Below are 22464 nucleotides of genomic sequence, written 5' to 3'. Positions count from 1 at the left end.
GAACTAACACATAATATGGAATGCATAATGTCAGTATTTTCTCATTTCATAATTTAATACAATAGATACAGAACTCATAACGATTGAAGATCCAATACTTTATTGCTGTTTCAACATAGTTGACAGGAACTTCGCTTGGTGAGCTCACACAGGGGGGCTAATACCTCACACCGATAAAGCCCAAGGCCAAAGACCAAACAACATAACAGATATATCGACAAACTGATGGGTGGATGTAGGGATGGAGGGATGGAGGGATGGGAGGCTCAGAGGAATAACTGGAAGATCATTGAGCTGCGGTGAGATGAAATGTGCTGCATAAATAGAATCTGACTTGACTTGAAGTGTACGGACAGATGGGTGTATGGATGGATGATCAGACAGGTGGATTAGATGAAACTTTAATGATCCCTTTGGGGAAATTGAGCTTCTGCTGCAGCAGAGAACTGGAAAGCAGTCAAGAACGAGGCCAATGAAATGTTCTGAGAAAGATATAAGTAAACACATAGAGACGTAAATAGATTGTAAATAATACAGGGGTGCACTGGTGCATGGAAAGACCAGTTTGAACAGATGGGAAGTGCTTTAAGAGTGATGGTTTGACCTATCAGACCCTAATAGTCAAATAAGGAAATGGATGGTGGCAGATTGTAGCTTTATTGGTGACTTTGGAGTTTATCTTTCTCACAGTCTTGGCCAACAGTATCCTCTCTGATTAAAGGTACTTTTCTGGCCCTTGCATATGGTAATTATACTAATGTTATTAATGTTATGATTTATTGATGTTAAAATGTCATGCTTTGTTAATGTCTAATTGCTTAAAGCAACATCTTTAATTAATAATTCAATTAGCCTTCTGTAGCATATTGTCTGACCAAATGGCCTAACCTCCTGTGGTCTCTAAGTACCTCACCTGTCTTATTTTCATTTTGCATATTCGTTTTTTTTTTTTTTATGAAAGGGCAACCTCTGAGACTGAATAATGGAGCCAACATGGAAGTGCCAATTTTAGATTAAAGTTTTGCATAATTAATTGGTTGCTTTGAGTGACAGGTGGGTGCTGTCTGTTAACAAGACCTAAGATTCAGATTTGTACATGTGTATTTATTCAATTATTTATCTATTTATTTATTTATTAGGGCTGTAAAATGGCACATTTAAAATTGCAATTAACCACAGAATTTCAGCAGTAAATCATTATTATCACATTTTTCACATCACAAGTTTTCAATTCCTTTATTTTGCATTTCAAAACGGATATCTGGATGTCAGAGGTCAAGGGACCCTTGTGAAATGGCCCTTTTGGCAATTTTCCATTGCCAAAATTTAGATTAACTTTGGAGTGTTATTAAGTTTTCTTTTCCTGAGAAGCTGGCATGACATGGTTTGGATTCCTCCTAATTTTATATGATACCAGTGTCATTGCCTTAGGTTTAAAACTCAGCTAAAAAAAAAAAGTGTTATGTGCGGACCTTTATTGCTTCACAATTAATGCACACAGCCCTACCATTATTCACTGATTCATTTATATATTTATTTGTTTTTGTATTTATTGAATCATTCATATATGACAGACTGACAGACGGATTTGTTGAATGAATGTCATTCAAAAGAATGGGGCCTTTATTTTGAAATCAGCTCTGTCATGTGTGGCGGCTAGTTATGTCAAAACACTTACATTTTAACTCATTTTCCAACACCACTGACAAACTCCAGTAACATAAGTCACAAACCACGGCCAAAACAAGCGCGTCCAGATGTGTGTCTCCTGGAAACACTACCGTTGTGTTGTGATGTATTGTAGCGCATTTTCATAACATGTTGTGTTTTTGGGGATTTTCAGTGTTTTCTTAATGGGTTGTGGGATTTGCAGCGTGTTCTCCAAATGCCACACGTATGTCTTCAAATTGATGAAGATGTTTTCTTAATTTGCTTGTGTTTCGTCTATTTGCATGTGTTTTCTTAAGCTGCAGCGTGTTTGCCTCTGTCGGCCACTGTAGTTTTTAGTGTGTAACTTTGATACAGGGTATTGCTGAGATTTGACCAATGAGATAAGTTTACATGATAAACTGTGCTGCTGTGAGCGTTGTAAGGACTGAAAAGAGGGAAATATGTCAGATATTTCCTGTCTTGCTTTTGACACCAAAGACATTTTGCCTTTGTCTGGTGTTGTATTTTTACTTTTACATACCTTCCTGTTGCTGTTGCCCTTTCTATTGTGAGTCTAATACAAGCAGAGAGACAGAATGGTGCTGTTTCCAGCACTGAGGTGTTATTGTGGTCACTTGCTTGGCTCCACTGTTCCTCTTAATAATCTGATAAGTTCAGATTGCTGAAATGTGTTGGGCTTACTGATTGAGTTTATTTTCCCATGCCAGTCATTAATTTCAAAATAGAAACTTAATTACCAGCCCACTGTGTTGTCTTGTTTTTCAATTTTGATTGAACATTTCTGCTCTAAATACTTAACTTACACAAACTGTAAATGGCAGTAATGAAATGAAGTCTGCCAGGCTGAATTGCATTCCAGTCTAATAAATAATATTTTAATATTTGTTAAAGTGGTATTGTTTGCATGCGGCACATGAAAAAAAAATATTAATTTGCACTTAATTAGATTTAGTCTCTTGGGATTTTGAAAATTAACAACAGGGACCAGCAGCCTGTCTGTGACTAATGCATCGCAACTAAATTGAAAATATGTAAATGAATAAAAACAGTTCATTAGTGGATACTGAATAAATACATATAGATGTGATAATCTGACCTGCACATGACTTTTCACACGATGGTGTGCATGCCGGCATACAGACACACGAAGTGCCCCACCCTCGGCCTGGATAACATGGCCACACACTAGCTTACCGTGGCTTTGTTAATAGGGGTGAGAGATTTGCTGTGGGGGGAAAGGGGGAAGGGCTTTTTTTCTAGGGGAATCCGTAGCTCACAAAGACTCCCAATACCCCCAATGGCTAGTCGTGTTACTGTCTGCGCTTCCAACAAGGCGCTGTAACCCCCTCTCCGTGCTGCATCCCCTCGCCTTCGCCACTAGAGCTTCCTTCCCACTGTGGGTACCATGACGCCGATAGGAAAAATCGGCAGATGGTGAAACACTTTCTGAGGGCATTTCAGGCAGCCTCGGCTCCTAACATCAGTTGCCTGGCATCTCTTGTTTTCATCACAAGTGTTTTATACATGAGGCGGGTGTTTTCTCCTCACCAGTGAGTGTTTTTTGTATGCATGCGTGTGCAGCTCTAATTCCTACAGCCACCGCCCGTGCTCATGACCAACAGAAGGAGCCAAAGAAGCTCACAGTAAGCTTATTAATGTCTCCTGGTCGCTCTCCAGTATGGGCTTGCTTGTTGCCATAGCAACCAGGACCTAGATATTGTTCAGCAGAAGAGGCGTGTTAGATGTAGAATAAATATAAACATCACCCCGTAACCCCGGACGCTGCTTTTTATGTAAAGCAGCTCATCTCACCTATTAGTGTTTACAGTAATTTATTGTGATTTATATATTAAAAAAAGGCTGCATCAGAGCTCTGGCTATTGTGCAGTACATTTGCTATTTTGCATTTTTATGGCATCACTTGGCTGCTGACCTCACAATCTGTATTTTCAGTATAAAGCAATGAATGTGAGACTTGACAGTGAAAAATCCAAATTCCGATGCTCATCTCCCGGCGCCTGCAGAAATCAACAGGCGACAGCGCTCTTCGTCTTAAGTGCTGATGTGTGTTCACGCCCAGTCAAGCTGAGGGAAATCAAAAGACACTGAAAGATTAAGGAGGTCAGGTTTTACAGCTCCACTGAGGGAGACAGGCAAAGAGGCTTTACCAGACATTGACTACCATGGAAATAGGATGGGCTGCTTCAAAGAGATATATTATCCGCTGGTGGATTTGTTTAAATGTCAGATATCCTCTCACATAAAAAGGTTGATAGATTATTTTGCAGAAAAGTGTCATGTTTCAGCGTTTTTTTAACAGTTTAGCATTAACTGTGGTTTGATTTTGCTGTGGCCCAAACATTGCCCTCTTCCGAGTCAAATTCTGCTTTCTCTCTCTCTACAGCAGCAATAAATCTCATGGTCATCTGTAGCTAATAGTCTGTTGAGGCTGTGCAGATCATATCATTACAGCATTGTCCTATCTCTCCATTGAAAGCCCAGGCTCTTAGACCACATGAGAAGCCAGGCAGTCAGCCAGAAACACTTATCATCCTGTCATCCGTTTTTCACTAGCTTCACAGCTCAATTGTACTGTACACTGAGCATCCACGAGTGCTCGGAGATTTGGGGCCAACAGAGTGATCTCAATCTCAAAGTGAATCTGAGTGGCTTTGGCACCAGAACAGAATCTCACCAAGTATACAAAAATAAACAAGGAAAACACAGCTTCATTTATTTTGCAAGATTATCATGCATGTATAACTATCTTATGGTTTTACAGAAATTGATTGTGGATTAAATTGGTTTGGAATAAACGCCTAAAAAAAGTCCATAGCACCATTCAGCTTTAAATTCCTCTACTAGACAGTAAAAAACTGTGGGAGTAGATTTGGTTTATACATAATTAAATAGATTTATCCAAGCAGTGTTAAATGTAGCACCAGCAGTAACCCTGGAGCAAATCAGTGACAGAAATTGATATTACACAAATCTGTAAGTGCTGACTGAGCAAGCACCAAAAATCAGGAATAAAAAGGTCTAAAGATATTTTATAGTAAATTAAAAACAGCTGATGCATATTTGTTTATCCCCATTGGTTCATTTGTTTGCCTTTTCAGGAACAAAACAGTATAAATTGCAATTGCAATGCAATCTAAATTTTAGCTTCAGCCTAAGAGTTAACTTGATTGTGCTCAAAGATAAATGGATCTTGCACACATTAAGTTGTAAGAATCTGTTGTTGCACCCCTGAAAAAATCATCAACCACCACACCACGAGCAGAATTACTCCCCTGTAACTAGCTCAGAGTGACTAAATAATTAAAAACATCAAAATGTGTCAAGACAGAAACTTCTGCAGTCATTCGCGCAAAGTATGTTCAGATAAGGTGACACGACACAGCTCTGAGGTGATCTAATGAAAATACACAACATGCGGTGCCACTGATGCGGAGGATCTGTCTGTGAGGTGATCGAATATCAGTCCAACAAATTTAGGATCAATTTTAAAGTTGGACAGTCGTTTTCTAGCTAAAATAAAGGACTGGGAATAGAGTGCCACAAATGAGTCCTATAACCCAGAAATGAGTCATCGTATCAGCACCTCTGGTTCCCTCGTCTTGAAGTCGATGGGTTTTTTTGAATGAGGTTTCGGTTAGATGCCTGAAATAAGACGTGAGGTGAACATTCAGGTTTTGTCCTACGACATAAAAAACGTCAGTAAATACCCCATTTATAAGTTTTGAAGCTTTTATGTGTCTTAAAAAATGTGCTTGTGAATAAGTTGCTAAATGACACTATAGAAGTACTTCGGCCTGGTTGTGGTGGCGACATGAAATCATTTGACTGTGGTGTAGTTTGTTTACTGACTAATGTTAGCTTTTTTACTTTTGGCAATTGCATTTCAGCTTCAGAAATCCTAAAACTGGTGTTCATTTGTGAGTATTGTCTTGCTGAACAAAATGTGTACAATTCATAAATGCTTGTTTGCCACAGAGCTTATTTTATGCCAAAATCCAATGTAAAATCCCAGAGGCTCTGATGAGGGTGAAGCTGACTTCAGCGTCAGCCTACAGAAAAACACTCTGTATTAAAACTTCAGGAGAAAGCTTTAAAACAAACGAGCATGGTCCTTGGACATGCAAGATGCTTAGAATTTAAAAAGGATAAAAGCAGCATGACGAACTGCTTTTTTTTGTTGCAGTTTGTAAACAATGGGTGATCTAATACATCCACCTTTACCTCAGACTCTTTTTTCCCCATGCAATCTGTTTATTTAATTTTTTCAAATAGGACAGTTTAAAAAGACAGTAATAATTGGTCAATCAAGTAAAGATTCAACAAAAGAGTCAGCAGCATGCAAAATACAGAGCAATACAAATAAGATAATTGCCCAAAACAACAACTTAGTGATAAAATAAAAACTGAAAAATATGTAAATTTATGTGTACAATGATAAAAGTAATATAACATATTAAAAGATAATATAATGGTTATTGGTCGGACAACTGCCAGTGACATCACAATTTAATCCCCTGAAATAAATGGTTAATCATTCAGGAATACCTGGAAAGTCCAAGTCACATTTTTTTAAATCCCCTCTTAACCACTATATACAGTCATCATCACAGGTGTGGCATTTGTATCCACAGTCACAACTGTTAAGTGTCTTAATTATGTCTGCTGCTCTAGAAGGCAAAAACACATTAAATTTATTTTACCACGAGCACATTTTTTGTCAACGCATTCACAGAATAACAGAGCACCTTTGAAAGTCAAGTCAAATCAAAGACCCTCCAGTCTTTACAAGTGCTAAAAACTTTTCAACCAAGGGCTACAAGATTTGGAACAATATGCTGAAATGAGAAACAAGACAGGAAAAAAAGCGTTCATATGTACATGTCACAGTGACTGTTTATTCCCCAAATCAAGTAAGCAAATGTAGGAATTAGTTGTCTGTACCTTGTTTGGCACCGTCCACAGTGAATGTAATGAACATCATTTTACCAGCATTTGGTAGGTGGCCGATAAGAATTTATTAGTATACAGATGAAGAAAAAGATCTGTCTGCTGCCTCAGTGATGGTTAAGAAGGGAAGATGCATGTATATAGACTCAGACAATATACCACAGGTGTACTTAATATTATTAATGATGGCTGCGTTCCCTTAGAGTACATCTTTGTATGTTTGCATGCAGGCTCACTGAAGAAGCTTACTGGGACACTTTTAATGCAATCACTAATTTGATCAATTTCACCTGTGCTTTTCCTACTATTACGCCAAAATGTCTGCTGCAAAAATGGTCTATTGGGGGAAAAAAAGATGAGTAGCATTTTAGTACTTTGCATAGTGAACAACACAAACAGATAACCAGTAAACCCAGCCAGTTTCTGCTGCACACACAGATTTATTTCCTCTTTTTGTCAATGATATACAAACAGCAGTGTATTTTAGTCTTAAAATAAAAAAAAAAAACACAGAGAAGAGTTCTTCTCATGTCTCAATGCTGCCACCTACTGGTACAAACTGATATAGCCCAAACATGATGGTGGAGGATTTAAGACATTATATAAGCCACGACAACAAACAGTGACATCATCTGTCTTTCAAAACAAATTATTATCCAGTAAATACTCGTGAGGCATAATAGTTAAAAGAGGGTATGCTTTGAATAACTGTGAAATGCACATCAAAACATCATGTGAGAACTACACAATGCATCAATAGAGCACATATCTTTATCCAGCTCCTTTAATAGTTAACCAGGGAGCGTCTGACAGGCTGGTGCACCTTAATCTCCTTAAAGGAAACAGCAGCTCCACTCCACTCCACACCTAAAATAGAATTTGGAAAGTATCACGTTATACATTACTGTGTGTCAAACAAAACTGTCACAATTTAGCAAATACTTTTAAAATTCATGAATAATGATAATAATAATAGAAAGGACTTACAAAGCGTTTTTCTAAGTACATAAAGATGATTTACATGAAATGCAAAAAGAAAACAAATACAAATACAAAATACTGAGACGCTAATATGAAACAGAAGAACAAATACACAAACAGAATACAAAACAAAATGCTGCACCCAAATGCTGCATTTTAGCACATTTGATTTGCAGAATCAGTATTGTCTGCTGACTGCTGTTCAGAGAATACAAGACTCACTTAATGTAGAGTCTCCAGGCACAAGATTTTTGGCTGCCGGCCGACCCGGATCAGGCTTCAATTTAAAACGTCCTGTCACCAAACCAAAGAAATTGTTAAAATGAAATAAAACAAATACAGTTATTATAGCACCCTACATTTGCCTGTAACAAAAGCTTGATATCAGCCCTGGGTGGCTCACCGGGGTTGAGCACCCTCTCTGCAGCCTTGTGCTCCAGGTGTCTATGGAGGATCATTTGTGCCTTCCTCTGGTTTGTGCTGATGTCGGGCTCAGCCATGATCTCTGTTATCCTCAGGTTGTTCTTGATGGCCCTGGAGGCCGTGGAGCGGGCCACTGTGGGCAGAAGCTCCTGGTACTCTCGGTCAGTGAAGTCTGACACTGGGCCTTGAACATCTCTGATGCTGAGAATAGAGACTTACATGTAAATGTAATTTTTGCACTGTGCAAATGTGCTGTTTACCAGCTGACTAACAGCCTCTTCAGTTGTGTTAATTTGGTTAAAGTGCACTAGAAGGCATTTAGTGGGGTGTTCATGGGTTTTTTCACTGCCCATATATTGTAACTAAAATATCTCTTGTACCTAGCTAAAGTCATTGTACAGTATTTTTTTGTAAGGTAATTTTTTGGGCTTTCATTGCTTTTAATGGACAGGACAGTTTAAGTGCGAAAGGGGGAAAGAGAGAGGGTGCGACATACAGCAAAGTGCCAAGGCCAGGGGCGTCTGGTGGTTCAGTGGATAGAGTGGCACCCCATGTACAGAGACTGTGTCCTCACCACAGTGGTCACAGGTTCAAGTCCCATCTCAGCCCTTTGCTGCATGTCTCCCCCTCTCATGCTCACACTGTTTTGTCAATTAAAGGCAATAAAAACCAAAAGAATCTTTAAAAAAAAATGCCGTGGCGAGGATTTAACCGCTGTGTATGGGGTGCTGCTCTAGCTATTTAGCCACCAGGCGCTCCAAAGACACTGTACAGTATCAGCATCCTTTTGTTTTCAGTTAAAATAGGTAGTGATATGTGTATTTTTGTTATAGAAAAACACTGACACATTACATTGTATTAATGTTTGGTTATATCTAACACATTCCCTAGAAATACTTAATCTAATCAATTCAGAAATTGTCAACTCACATGTGAGCTAATAATACACAACCTCGAGTGCCTTATGGATAAATTTCTAATGTACTCATATCAAACTAAACTGAATATGATGCAAAATAAAATAAAACATTTTTTCTAACCTTAAAATATATGTAAAATGCTATATAAACTTCCCATTAATCTGTCTTGTTCAAAGAAAACTCCCCATTAATCTGTTGGGATGAAGAAAAAATAGCTGGATATATCTAACACATTCCCTAGAGGCACATAATCTAATCAGTTTGCCAAGTGTCAACTCACAATAATGTCTCAAAATGAAACAAAACCGAAAAGACACTGGAAGACATGTCAGCTAATAGTACACAACCTTACAGAAATATTTCCAATGCACTAATATCAAACTAAACTATAAATAAGATGCAAAACAAGTTTTTCTAACTTCCAGATATATGTAAAATGCTACATAAACTTCCCAGTAATCTCTTTGGTTAAAGAAAAAGTAGCAGACACATTTTGAATCTTCCTCAAACTGCCTCATTTTCTGCCCTGCTCCCAATCGACACTTACCTTCGGTTTGTTAAAATAGTATAAAGCTCCTGCACCAACAGTTCAGCTGCTCCTGGTTTACAGTGGATTGCTCCATCAACAACCTCTTTCATCAAATGCAGATTCTGCTTCTGTAACGACTGGGATAATAAAAACTTCAAGTAATTAACTCATGCCAAATAAGAACTTAACCATAGTCATTTTTTAATGCTAATTCAGCAGTCAACTAAAGGGAAAATTAAACCACATTTAAATGACATGCCAGCTGAACTCAGCAAAGACACATTTCTTCCCGGCTCATTATATTTTTAGGTTTTCTCCTCCTCTTACCCTCTCTATTTGACTCCAGTTCCTCTGTTTAGCAGAAAGTGATGTTCCTTTGTCATATGAATGCATTGGAAAGTCTTTGGAGTAATAATGAGACAATATCTCTGCAACAAGGTAACCGTTGGAAAAATCTCTGGAAATACAAAGAAGGGAGAGCAGACTGAATATATTTACTCTGCCAGGGAAATCTTCTGTGAACAGTTTTCTGTCTTTGCTCCAGTGGAATATCCACTGATGCTTATCTTAACTATTTCCATCATTTTTTATCTGCAGTATTTCATTAAAAAGTCTCTTTCTCTCTCTTTGTCATCATACAGGCAGTGGTGCAATTTAGGGGTCAAAAAATGATTGGCCCGGCCGATTATTGGGGCCAATATTTGGCATTTTGTGTCAGCATGGGAGGAACTTTTACTTTGTAAAACCTCAGGGAGCAATTTTGTTTATTCATTTTTTTGTTTAAATTTGCACTTGACTATAAGAAAGTTGTTGGGAACTTGCTGTGTATGATGTTGTAAGTTTGGGTTTTGATATGACATTTGCTAAAGGCATTTAAACAAAGCTTTATGTTTGTAGTTTGTAATTTTCCAAATTCTAAATACTGACAGGAACATCTTTAAATTTATAGTAAATGCATAGCGGTCCCAAATATCAGTTATTGGTCTCATTAACTGCTAACAATTTGCAATGGTTTTGTCCCTGAAAAAACAGTATCGGTTGACCCCCAGTAATGTAAGACAGTAATAATACTTAGCTGAAGTACTTAAGTATTCTGTGAGAGTATCTGCACTTCACTTGAGCTTTTCTGTCAAATGTTACTGTTACTCTACTACATTTCCTAAATCCAATGTGTACTTTTATCCCAAAATTTCACAGAAGCATCTTAATTACTTGCAACAAAATAGGGAAGGAAGGGAGAAAGAAATGGATGGGCGAATGAAGAAAAGGAAAAACAGGATTATGTTCTTCAAATCCTTTAAGTTGTAAAAATAAGGACCTTTTTTCCCCTCAAGTGAAATGTACACTCAATTTTTTAACATGGTGTACATTTTAAGAAGAGATAAACTTCATAACTCTCAAATATCTAACTGCCTGCTGTTTTGATAGCAGTATTTACTTGTACTTTTACTTTTAATACTTATGAACTACATATAATATAATAAATTACTTTTGATACTCAAGCACATTAAATATCAGATGCTTTAAGACTTTTACTCAAGTAACAGTAATATTTTAACAGGTGACTTTAACTTCTGCCAAAGTCATTTTCTGGTAAGATATGTGTACTTTTACTCAAGCATTGATTTCATGTAGCCTAGCCTACTTTGTCCACCACTCGTTACAGTTAAAACTTTTTTTTGTAAAGTTTCGACGAAGCCCCTTCAAGGTTAAATAAAGTATCATTACAGTTACATGGTGTTTCGTTAAACTAGGTTGGATTTCTTTAGACATTTGAATAGCTAAATGTTGTTTTAACTGCAGTGAAACGTCAGCGTTTGCGTCACAATAAAATGTAAGCCTAGTTAGCGTTAAAAGGTTAAATAACCCTAATGTTTGCCCGTTGATACAACGGTTAACGCTAACCTTACAGCTAACTTAGTTAACGTATGTCAAGACCTGTAAAAAAGACTTTTCAACTACATTAATGCCGATTTTAAAGTCTGTAAACGGACCTCCAGATCATTAATATCATGGGTCAGTGTATATTGTTACGTTAGCTTAGCTGTTTGTGTGGTTAAAATTTACCTGCGCACATTCTTCGGATAAAACGTCAAGTCGAGGCTTTGTAGCCATTTAACGACCTCTCTGGGCAATCCTGTCTTTGTAGCAGACTGTGAACAAGACATGGCGCTTCACAGATGATGAAATCTACAAACAAATACTGTTTTTAATGTTAATTTCACAACAAGTCGAGCCATTAATTCGTGATAATCCCCAATTGACTTGACCGGCTACCTGTACATCTCCTCCCTTTGTTTACATCACCATGGCAACGACACGTCACACTTTAACATGCGGCAGTACACAGACAGGTGGCGGTTTACTGCCCCTCAAAAGATGTTACATTGCATTGTTGCATAACGTTACGGAAAATAAAACACTACTACACTACTATTTTTTATCAATATGGACTACAGAGCAGCTTCTTTCCCCAGGCTGTGAGACTCAGCGCATTCTTCCACGCAAAAAAGATGCAGCAGGATTTAGGGGCATATTTAATTTAATTTCTTCTTAAACCACGTTTAAGAACAACCTACCTCCATCACTACAGTCAACTTCTACATTATCTTTTTTTTTTTTAAATCTGAAAAAGGAATTTGCAAAGACTCAGCACGTTGTTGATTTATTTGTTAAGTATTTCACTTTGTAAATACAAACTTTATTTTTCATTAGTATATTTGTATCAACTTTGAATTACTGCTTAGTGTTGGGAATTTTGTGTAATTATGACATTTTTGTTTTATCTTTTTCTTTTTTTTTTTAGGAATGATTATAGTTATTTAATTAGGGGGGTTATTAGCGCAGCCTAAACACTATATATACGTCAACAAATAGTATTTCATCTAGCCCTGAAATTTATTAATCCAATCATTATAATTGCTCAAAAACATAATTTCAGTTTGATTATATATTTATTTTTAAATGTTAAAATTAAAAGCTTGTGTTTCCTCAGGCTGGCTTTTACTCTTATCTTGGTCAGAGTGCTCCTGACCACTTATGGAAATAATTGAATGAATGGGTACTCACAAAATAGGAACAAATGGTGGACAAGAAAAAAAAAAGGGTTTGTATATCGTTTCTTGCATGAGGCCCAATGTCTTTGGAGCTTTTTAAATTACAGCAGTGACTATTGTCTCAGCAATAGTAACAAACGCTTGCTTTTCCACTCCCTCATATTTTCCATTTGGGACTCAACAATAAAGCCAGCTGCCTCCAGTTGTCAGTGCTCAGTAATCCAAGCTTAAACATGTCAACTATTTTTGTTTTCAAACTTTTTGTATTAGTAACTCTCCCACTGTGCCTCCAAGTCAAACATCATTAGCAACTCAGCCTGCAAAGACAACATAGTTTGGAATGCACCAGGTTTCAAAACCATTTTAATCATCTCATAGTGGGCAATGCATCACATATCAAATGCAAAACTTTGGATACTCATTCAAAAGTGCTTTTATAGAACATTATATTGTCATATGTAATGTTTTCAAGGTGCGTCACTCTCAGGCAGCTATTACAACTATTAAGGAATCCTCTAAAAACATCAAACCTGAATTACAAATAATATTTTCTTCAATAAACCAGAATTTATCCAGGGAGGACTAAGCCTCAGACTCTTTTTAGAAACTCCCTGCTTTACATTCATCCAGGTCTACAATCACACATGGGATGCAGGCCAGCTTTACACAGCTAGGTACCGCCAGCTTCTCCGTAGCTACTCAGTGACTAATTGACTGGTAGCTCAAATTAAAGGTAGGAAGAGTTCATGGAGTGGATATGCTCTTTCTGTCTGTAAGTCCTGTTTGGACAGGCGGTTTGGTTGTTCTGCCTGTCATTGGTACTGCAGGTAGCTCCTGAGTCTGTTGGGCAGGGGAAGGTGGGAAAGAAGGTGGAGTCTGTCACGGCCGACGCAGCTCCTGATGCACTGACGGCACAGCTGGCTCAGCAGTCGTGGTGTAGCTATGGAAATAGGCAATGAAATTTTATATAGCCCGGTCATAATGCATAAACTACTTCCAAATTAAAATTATTGACTCCAGTTAGATGTGAGTTTCTGAACAGTCAGGCAAGAAACTCAGATAAAACTTCAAATTCCTGTGGGACTAATAAACGATGATCTTATCTTATCTTAAAAGGACAACTTTTATATCTGTTGATGGAGTTCAAACAATCACAAAAGTTTCACAAAAAGATGCAAATATAAGTCTGTCGTGGCTTACAAAAAAGTTTCTACTATTCTCATACCTTCATAAAGCAGTAAGAAGCCCTCTGTTAGACTGCTGGGTGGAGCCACGTCTACCGGCCTCTGAAACTCTGTGTTTCTGGCGTTAATGTCCGCACCAAAGTCCAGCAGCAGCTTCACTACAGCTGTGCTGTCTTTCTCTGCAGCTGCATGTAAGGGTGAATCCAGGGATTTGCCTTTCTGTACATTTGCACCTTTATGGAGACAAAGCACAGGAAGTTCATTATTTACATAACAATATTTTTTGTTTTACAGTTTGAACATGTACAAAACATAAACTCTAAGTATTTTTTTTTCTTTTTTTTGCACAATGAATGAATATGACATACATTGCCAAGTAGTATTTTTAAGTCTCCATCTTCTGGTCGGCTATCACAATAAGAGTATGCATTATATGATGTTAATTCCACTTTAGAAGACACCTGATGATCCATTAAATTCAGTGGGGAAAAGGTGGTAAATATTGATATCAGTTTCGGATATCAGCCAAATGAGTTATTATATATTGGCATATGGGTTATAAGCAAAAAAAATCCAATATCGTGCATCCCTAAAGACAGGTATAAAGTACAAGAATAAAGGTTGCAGCACAGTGTAATAAATTTATATATATATATAAAATAAAAAGGCAGTGGCAAACAGAAACATCTTAAGCCTTGATTTAAAAAAAACTGAGAGTTGCAGCGAACCTGCAGTTTTCTGAGAGTTTGTGGTGCATAAAAACTAAACACTGCCTCTCCATTTTTAGTCTTGACCCTGGGGAGACAAAGCAGATCTGTCCCAGATGACCTGAGAGGTCTCAATAGTTCATAGTGTTGTGCTTTATAAACCAGCCAGTGTATTTTGAAATCAGGTTTCTGAGAAACAGGAGGGTCGTGTAAAGACTTCAGGACTGGAGTGATTTGATTCACTCTGCTGGTCTTAGTGAGGGCAACTTTATCACTGACTTTAGATAAATGTCAGATGGAAAAACTTCATCAGAAACGCATTGGATATCATCAATTTGTATTATTTGTTGTCTGGGAGTTAATTTGTGACTGTATATTCTTATTTTTAATGTAACTGCCTTCCCCTGTAGCCCTCTACGTAACAATTTCTTACATTTCCCAGAAATTACTTCCCACAGCCCAGAGTGAACGTGTTACTTTCAATCAAAGGCAGCCAGCAGTGCAGGCATACAAATAGCTTGAAAATGTAATCAGTCAGCTGCGGGCTACATGTGACTGCTGCGCTGCTCCTTACTCAGTTGCATCATATGCTGCGTGCGTCTGCATCACTGAGGCCAGTAGCCGTAAAAAATACAGTATATATATATGTTTTTCCTTCCTCTGACTGAATTCCTTTTATATGATCTTGAGAAAGAAGCTTTTTGCAGTTTTGGAAAAAACTGACAGACTAACACCTCCCGCTGGTGTTGCCTTGTTGATTTACATAACTGACAAAAAAAAAAAGAAGCTGTTTTGCTGCTGCTGAGCTGAAAATGTCTGTCATCTGCAATCAGGTAGTTCATCTGGAATAACAAGAGTGCACCAACATGAGGCCCAACAAATGTTTTGATAAAGAACTCTACACCTGAAGTAATTTTGCCATTGTTTGTTTTAGTGTAGTTATTGCATGTCAGGGGTTAAATGCCTTTGAAGAGGTTTTTAGATTCCATTGTGTATGCAAATGTGTTTATCTATCTTTTCTTCTGTGCACAATAACTGTGTTGCGTAACTGTGTGTGTATGTTCATGCAGGTTGTGTGTCCGTCTATGCGGAGACGTAAAGATCCACACTGTGCTGCGAGCTGACCTTCCCTCAGGAGTTTCCTGGCGCACTCCAGCTCTTGGCAGACGCAGGCTGTGTAGAGCGCTGTGCCCAGGTGAGGAATGTCCATGTCCACATCTGCCCCCCAAGTCACCAGAGCCTCCACACAACCGTAATGACCTGGAAGTAATGGAGCATGGAGACAGTAATCAGTAAGTGACAATGCGAGATAATTCTCCAAGCTGTCGGCTCAGGTCATGTTGAGATTTATTTTTAAAGACGTTTTTCACAGTGCAGGTTTGTGAGAGAACGCTTTATAGCACAGCGGAGGACACAAATACAGGTTGAAAGACAGGATCCAGTGTAGGCTGTGGTTAGTGCAGTTGGGACACATATGTCAGAGTATATATTGGTTCATTTTATATATCAAAAGTATATGAAACTTTTCCACATTTAGATGTCTAAAAAACGACTGTACTAATGTTATATATTTGGTGAGTTGTATACTTACATTATCCAAAACATTTCTAAAAATATACAAACATTACAGAGAAATCTGTCATTTTAACGAAGGACATGGTCCATGTCATTTAGTTGTGTCATATTCCCGTTGCATGCATCAGGCTTATGGGTGTCTGCCAGACGCTTCCATAAATTAATTTTGTATCCAGTTTTAAGCCAGATTTTTACAATACATCTTTTAGACCTTGGTTGTTCTGACTATGTATTTTAAGCTGATGAACAATTGTAAGTCGTCAAACATCTGGATTTTAAGATATCAGAAAAACAAGCTCCCAGTAAAAACCTGAAAGATAATAACTGAAGAAATCCTAACCCAGACAAACCGACTGAAATCATGTTTTTTGTGACTGGTTTGATGGGGAATCCTCTGGCAGCAGAAGATTACAAATTTAATAACAGAGTGTTAATGTTTTCGTGTTGAATATCTGCAGCAAACACAGATACAGTATATAGAATCGCTTTGGACTTGAACTTGGTGACAGGTAACTGCCACAAAACATTGTTTAGATGCACACTGAATTTAAGAGGTCAGCAAAAAACTACCTGATATGAGATATACCTTTGCTTGTAGCCTCATGTATTGGTGATGGATGGTATACAAGGCTCTGGGGTTTAGCTCCATTTTCCAAAAGAATTTCAGTGCACGACACACTGCCCACTGTACAGGCGTTGAACAGAGGGGTGACTCCATCAATCGTAGAAGCATTGACCTGTAAACACATTTTCTTAAATTGTTATTTTTAGGCCTTGTTTAACGATGCAAGTTGACTAATAGCAACAGCCTGCGGGAACAGTTGAAGGGGAACAACAAGTTAATAGCTCTACAGTGACTGTAGAAGAAGAGCAGCGTTGCTCATTTGTTACCTCTCCCCAGCCGTGGAAATGACATTTGACCTGTGCAGTATAGCGGCATTAAAGGCCGGTACGTGACTCACATTTGCTCCTGCGTCAATGAGAGCTCGGGCACAGGCGACATGGTCTCCGACACAGGCCTCATGGAGGGGTGTCACATGGTCTATAGTCAGGACATTTACACTGTGACCCTGAAACAGAATCAAGCAGCCACAGATATTTAGATGGTATATGGTGCATTTAGCAGCACATGACCTTTGTCAGTCTACTGGTGAACGCTAGGAACTGCAAGAAAGCTTAGCTTCTTTTAAAAAACAGACCTCAGTTATAGTAGTCAGTAATTACCAAACTATTCTGTACATTCACATTTGAATAATAGAGAATAATAAGCTTGCTCATTAAAGTACAGCCCCAATAGAGGTCTGTTATGGAGCTAATAAATCGCCACGGAGTATACTGTAACATTATCACTGCTTTTGTCATGAGCAAGGCATTGTTGCCCAAATGACTTACTCTGTTGTAGCGCACTCCTTAATCTGTGAGCAGCTGGAACTGCAAGCAGGAGAGGTGATTCTCCCTTTATTCAGCAACCCCCCAGACAGTTAATTCATGTAATACTATACATTATGATTATGATCGCTCTATGATCACTCTATTTACTTCACAAACATGCTTTAGTGATGTATTTTCTTAAAAAGCAAGTCATGGTATTGTAAGGTTGCTCTGCTTTCCCCCTGACATTTACTTTAAAAACTCGAGATATATTATTGATGGCCAGATGTTGACTTTACATTTCATGTTTTGCAGACATAGCTAAATCTCTTGTGTATTTTTACTTTCAACCTGTGTAACAATAAGATTGCATGCAACAAATAATGGCCATGAGGAAGCTTTCAACAACTTAGCAATATTTTTATCTCTGTATTAAATATCAATCTTCTACGTAACTCTGGAGAAAGATAGATAAGCTTTGGGTTGGTTGTTGGACCAAACCACCAACCCAAAGTGTCTGTATTTGACAACCTGGGAATGAGACTCAACAATAAACAGTGTTTCTCCAGAGTTATACACAGCACTTCTAATTATTAAGCAAAACAAATCTGTTTGCATGGTGTGTTTTATACCCAAAGGCAACCCAAAGTGATTTACAAAATTGCACAGGTAAAAGCCTAAGAAACAAGTGATAAAACCAATAAAAGCAAGCAGGCAAAACCCACAGAGTAAAACAATAAAGACAATAAAACAAATAATCAAAAGGTCACTAAATACAACCACTAACAAATAAATGTAATTTAAAAGAAGATTAATTAAAAGCAGTAGTAAACAGGTAGATCTTTAGCTTGGATTTTAAGGCTTAAGCTCTTCTGGCAATTTGTTCCACATTTGAGCAGCTTAGAGGCTAAAGCCATCTTCACCATATTTAGTGTTGACTCTTGGAACAACTGCTGATGCAGAACGAGCCGACCGGAGAGGTCTGCATGGTTCATACTGCGTCAGGAGATATGACAAGTATCTTGCACTTTACCGTTCAGTGATTCATGGAGAAGAAATTGAATTTTGAAGTTGAGTCTGTACTAGTTTAATCATAAAATGTTATGTTAGTCTGGTTATACATTGGCATTCTCATATTATATTAAAGCCATTTCTTGAAAGCAGCAATGCCAAATGTAGTGTTGGGAACTGATGAGTGGAGACGCAGGAATTTGATCAAACATCAGCTGTGGAAGGTACTAGTTAGATAATTACATGTATCCCTGATAATCCCAGTGACTTACTTTCATCTAAACCTCTTTTTTTGACAACTGAACGAGGCTTGAGCAGTATCCGTTTTTTTCATACCTTAATACCTTCTTGAAACTTCACCAGAGTTATGACAGTATTTGAGTAAAAAAACAAAACAAAATAAAAACCTGTAAAAGCTGAACTGCAAGTAACAGAAGTCAGTGTAGCGCCCCACTCCCAACCTAACTATGGTTTCAGCTAGGACATGTGTTAGAGCAGTGAGTTCGCTTTGTTACACAAGCTCAAACGTCAAGAAGTAAATATACTTCTATAAATATAAGTTAATAAGTAAGTAAATAAATATACTTCAGACGGCTTTGATACTATCTCAAAGCCGTTATCTGCAGATGCCGATGATGTGGCGATATTATCATACATCCCTCCCATCCAGATTTCTGAACACCCATACTGCCCAAACTTAATCTAAACCAGGAGTCTTCAAAGTCAGTGATACAAATGAGGCATTGTGTTCTCTTCACCTGTAAAATGAGGGTCTTCAGAGCCAGGAGGCGGCCCTGACTCGCAGCGTCATGGAGGGGTGAGCGGTCAGCCCAGGATCCTGCAGTGACAATAAGAATGCAGTGCTTATGTCCAGTTACATTAATTATGATAGGCTGATGCTCTCTCAAGCCATTAACAATCATTTAAAACATTTTTACAACACTATAGGCCATAAAATATGTTAGCAAAATGCATCAATTTATTAAGAATTTTTTTTCCTAGTTAAATGCATTGTAAAAAAAAAAAGAAGTGCAAAAGTCAATGTAATATAATAGAGATTAGAAAATAAGTTACTTCATACAATAACGGAAATAAAGAAAAGAAATAGATAAAGTGAATAAAAAATAAAAATGAATCCAGTAAAAAAAGTATAAGATTTAAGGTAAAAAAATAATTTTCAATGTTATGTAAACAAAAATCTGAAAGTTAAAGTAACTTAATAAAATAAACGTATTAACAAACAAATTTAATATGAAAAATAAATATGAAAAATAAATACAAAACATAACAAATCTAGTGATAAAATCTGTTAAGAATGCATGGTGGAAAAACAGTCAGTTTAATAGAAAAGAATAGAATTGAATAGAATTACAGTATAATCAAAATGCTAACATTATTCTTATAAAACATCTGTATAAAATGAAACTGGATTTCGACAAGTCTTCAGTGAAGCAGTTTGATCCCAAAAAATAGCAGCTGTGCAGTTACAATGTCCGTTAAAGGGTTAAATCCAAAGTTTACGAGCATTACAAGAAGCTAACAGTCTAAAACTGTTCACAAACAATTATTCCATCGTCATCTTGAGAAAAAATGACAGGGATGTAATGATTTCTTTTAAGCTTGATGTTTGCAAATTTGGTTGTAAAATACTCTTTTATGTTAAATTAATATAACAGTAGGAATTAAGCATTGTGTACCAGTGAAAATACAGCTGATGAAATGGTTTCATGAAATTATGTTGCGTAGCTTAATAATTTTGTCCTGTCAAATCTTGTTAATTCATCATTTGTTATAATATTTTGAGTCCTTTATTGTTTAACCAATTACAGCAGCTTAATGAAATCCCAACCACAAATCTTATTTTACCAATTTTCCATCATCTTGATGTGTTTATCAACGTCATATTTTAACCTTTCGGGTCATGTTTCTACCCTTCATGTTCCAAGAGTTAATGCACGGGGCAGCGTTATCATTATGTGACTAATGGTGTGTGAAAAGTCCTTATGCAATAAACTTAGCGCATTAACACTCCAGTCACATGAGGCATTAATAGAAACTTGAGAAATTGGCTGCAGCCGTTTGATGCAATTTAAGGCAAAAAAAAAAAAAAAAAGTCACAAAGCACACCTGAGTCAATGTCCAGAATCACGGCAAATGCATTCCACACGTCATCATCATCATTCCCAACTTCCTCCTTTGTAATCATAATTTATAGATATTAATCTGCCTAATGTTTTCTATTAAATTCAAGCTCTTTTATTCATGCAGCCTATTTTCGTTGACTGACATTAATTTGAAATACGGATATAAAAGACCCCAGCAAGAGACATCAAACAGATTTCCTCAGAACAAGGAAGACCATATGCACAGGACCGTGACTAATACCCTAAGCTTAGCTAATTAGTATTCCATGGAGTGGGTCCACTTTAAATTAAACATCCCCTTGAATGATAGATACAGATTATGTTGTCGTCGTGTCCCGCTTCCCCCAGAATGTGCCTTCGAACTGCTTGTCCCTGAGAATGTGGCGTGTTGTTTTGGTTGCAGTCAGAGTGTGAGAGGGTGCACCGCATAGCTGGGAATGGAAACTAGGGCAGGGTGGGGGTGGGGGCCACGAGGAGGAGGGGAGGGGGTGTATCATGACTATGTTCTATTAATACATTAGAGAAAAAGAGCTGCCAGCCTACAGTGTCTTCGTTTAATATTGAATGTACAGCTCAGGATTTATAAGTAGCTATTAAGCTGATGAAAGAGAAGTGGGCTATCATTCACATGTACAGTTTGTAATAATGTGAATACAATTAATGGCTCTTATACTCATTGGATTAGCAATGCAGCATTTATAGCTCATTTGTAAACATGGAAATTATGAGTGCATGTGTGTGGTTGTGTGTGAGCGGGGAGCACTTCAACTTGATTTTAAAGGAAACTATATTATATATTCTCTTCTATTTGACCCTATACACATGTTGCTTGGTGTATAGTGTAAACACAGTTGTTTTGTTGCTACATTTCACAGCAAATGTACCTTCAGCGCACAAGTATATGCTTAAAATTATGCAACTGTGGAACAAAGAAGTCACCTTAAGACAGAAACAACCCTTTATGTTTTTTCTCCGAGTACTCACTGTGTTGTTGACCGTAATCATAGAACTCTGCTGATATCCTGGCAGCCTCTTTACGGTTCCCACGGATGATGTAGAAGTATGTCAGCAAGTTGAGAGAAATCTTAATGAAGAGCTTAAAGCAGAACAGTGCCAAGATGCTGAGGTAAACATTGGACAACTGGGCCGCGAAGGGCTTGTTGGTGAATTCCTGTGTTGGGTCTGACATTTCCTCCCGACACGTTACTGAAGGGCTTTGGTTATGATGAAGGCAGGATCAGATGCCACTCCAAAAAGCACAAGAGTAGCCTACTTTTTCTCCCAGTGTACTGACTGGTTGGCTGGTCCAGGCTGGAAAAAATGCCCCGCAGCTGCTACTGTGCCCGAGAGCAATTGCTGTGTTAAGTGCACGTGTGTGTGTGGGTGTGTTCACAAGTTACAGAGATTAAGTTATGTACACAGTGGCACCTGCAGTCGCAAATGTGACATAAATTCAATTATTAGATTTTTTTTTGCATACAACTTAACTCCTGATGGTATTTTATTATTATTATTATTATTATTATTATTATTGTTATTATTATTATTATTATTATTATTATTATTATTATTATTATTGTTATTATTATTGATAATATTTGATTTCATATTTGTATTATTTTAAAATCATGGTAGTAATTAATTCAGGATAAGTGTAATAGAAATATAATTAAAAATAGATTTTTGCATGAATTTTAACTTATTAGTATGTAATTACAGAAAAAGTAGAATTTGACCAAAAAAAAAAACAAAACAAAAAAAACAGTAAAATAAAACAAAAATGGTAAACTTAAAACTGAAAATCCAAATTTTGCTTTATATAATTTACGTAACTGAACAATATGGCTCCAGTCAGACAAAATGCTTATGTGGGCCTAATTTAACCACAATGTTATAAGCCTTTTTAATTTTTTTAATGCTGGGT

The 22464-nt window shown here is 37.3% G+C and overlaps 2 protein-coding genes and 1 long non-coding RNA gene across 4 annotated transcripts in view; 1 reads left to right on the top strand and 2 right to left on the bottom strand.

Moving 5' to 3' along the window:
• The window catches only part of LOC148188846 (uncharacterized), a 95886-nt gene extending 80237 nt beyond the window's left edge, over positions 1–15649 (top strand). The window contains exon 6 of the long non-coding RNA XR_015777206.1: positions 15510–15649. This is a non-coding gene — a long non-coding RNA (uncharacterized LOC148188846). The remainder of the gene's footprint in view (positions 1–15509) is intronic.
• Positions 5934–11788, bottom strand: spata4 (spermatogenesis associated 4). Its single transcript, XM_088080838.1, has 6 exons — positions 11560–11788; positions 9820–9949; positions 9511–9629; positions 8024–8244; positions 7843–7914; positions 5934–7506 (listed from the first exon to the last, which is right to left on the bottom strand). The coding sequence occupies exons 1-6, from the start codon at positions 11658–11660 to the stop codon at positions 7424–7426; spliced, it is 726 nt and encodes a 241-aa protein (XP_087936964.1). The 5' UTR covers positions 11661–11788; the 3' UTR covers positions 5934–7423.
• asb5a (ankyrin repeat and SOCS box containing 5a) lies at positions 12894–21905 on the bottom strand. Of its 2 annotated transcripts, none has more exons than XM_042493495.2 (7): positions 21525–21905; positions 19155–19234; positions 16977–17084; positions 16601–16751; positions 15565–15699; positions 13774–13965; positions 12894–13488 (listed from the first exon to the last, which is right to left on the bottom strand). In XM_042493495.2, exons 1-7 carry the CDS (start codon positions 21727–21729, stop codon positions 13361–13363), a joined length of 999 nt encoding a protein of 332 aa, XP_042349429.1. In that variant the 5' UTR covers positions 21730–21905; the 3' UTR covers positions 12894–13360. The 2 variants fall into 2 exon arrangements, with proteins under 2 accessions (XP_042349429.1, XP_087936968.1); XM_088080842.1 differs by lacking the exon at positions 21525–21905 and adding an exon at positions 20524–20922.
• Between the last annotated feature and the right edge of the window lie 559 nt (positions 21906–22464).

The sequence above is a fragment of the Plectropomus leopardus genome, chromosome 8, assembly GCF_026936395.1.
Source record: "Plectropomus leopardus strain MGB_pleo_1.0 chromosome 8, ASM2693639v1, whole genome shotgun sequence".
In the NCBI taxonomy this organism is placed as follows: Eukaryota; Metazoa; Chordata; class Actinopteri; order Perciformes; family Serranidae; genus Plectropomus; species Plectropomus leopardus.
Note: the sequence above shows the minus strand (reverse complement) of the source record. Positions and strands in the feature narration are given on the sequence as shown.

Coding starts and splice junctions, on each gene's coding strand:
- spata4 (XM_088080838.1), bottom strand. CDS start 11,660: ATGTCTTGTTCACAGTCTGCTACAAAGACAGGATTGCCCAGAGAGGTC. Junction 9,950..11,559: donor TATCCGAAGAATGTGCGCAG/GTAAATTTTAAC, acceptor TTGTATTTCCAG/AGATTTTTCCAACGGTTACC. Junction 7,915..8,023: donor AGAGAGGGTGCTCAACCCCG/GTGAGCCACCCA, acceptor GTTTGGTGACAG/GACGTTTTAAATTGAAGCCT.
- asb5a (XM_042493495.2), bottom strand. CDS start 21,729: ATGTCAGACCCAACACAGGAATTCACCAACAAGCCCTTCGCGGCCCAG. Junction 17,085..19,154: donor TGAAGACCCTCATTTTACAG/GTGAAGAGAACA, acceptor ATTCTGTTTCAG/GGTCACAGTGTAAATGTCCT. Junction 13,489..13,773: donor CTTCTTACTGCTTTATGAAG/GTATGAGAATAG, acceptor CTATTTCCATAG/CTACACCACGACTGCTGAGC.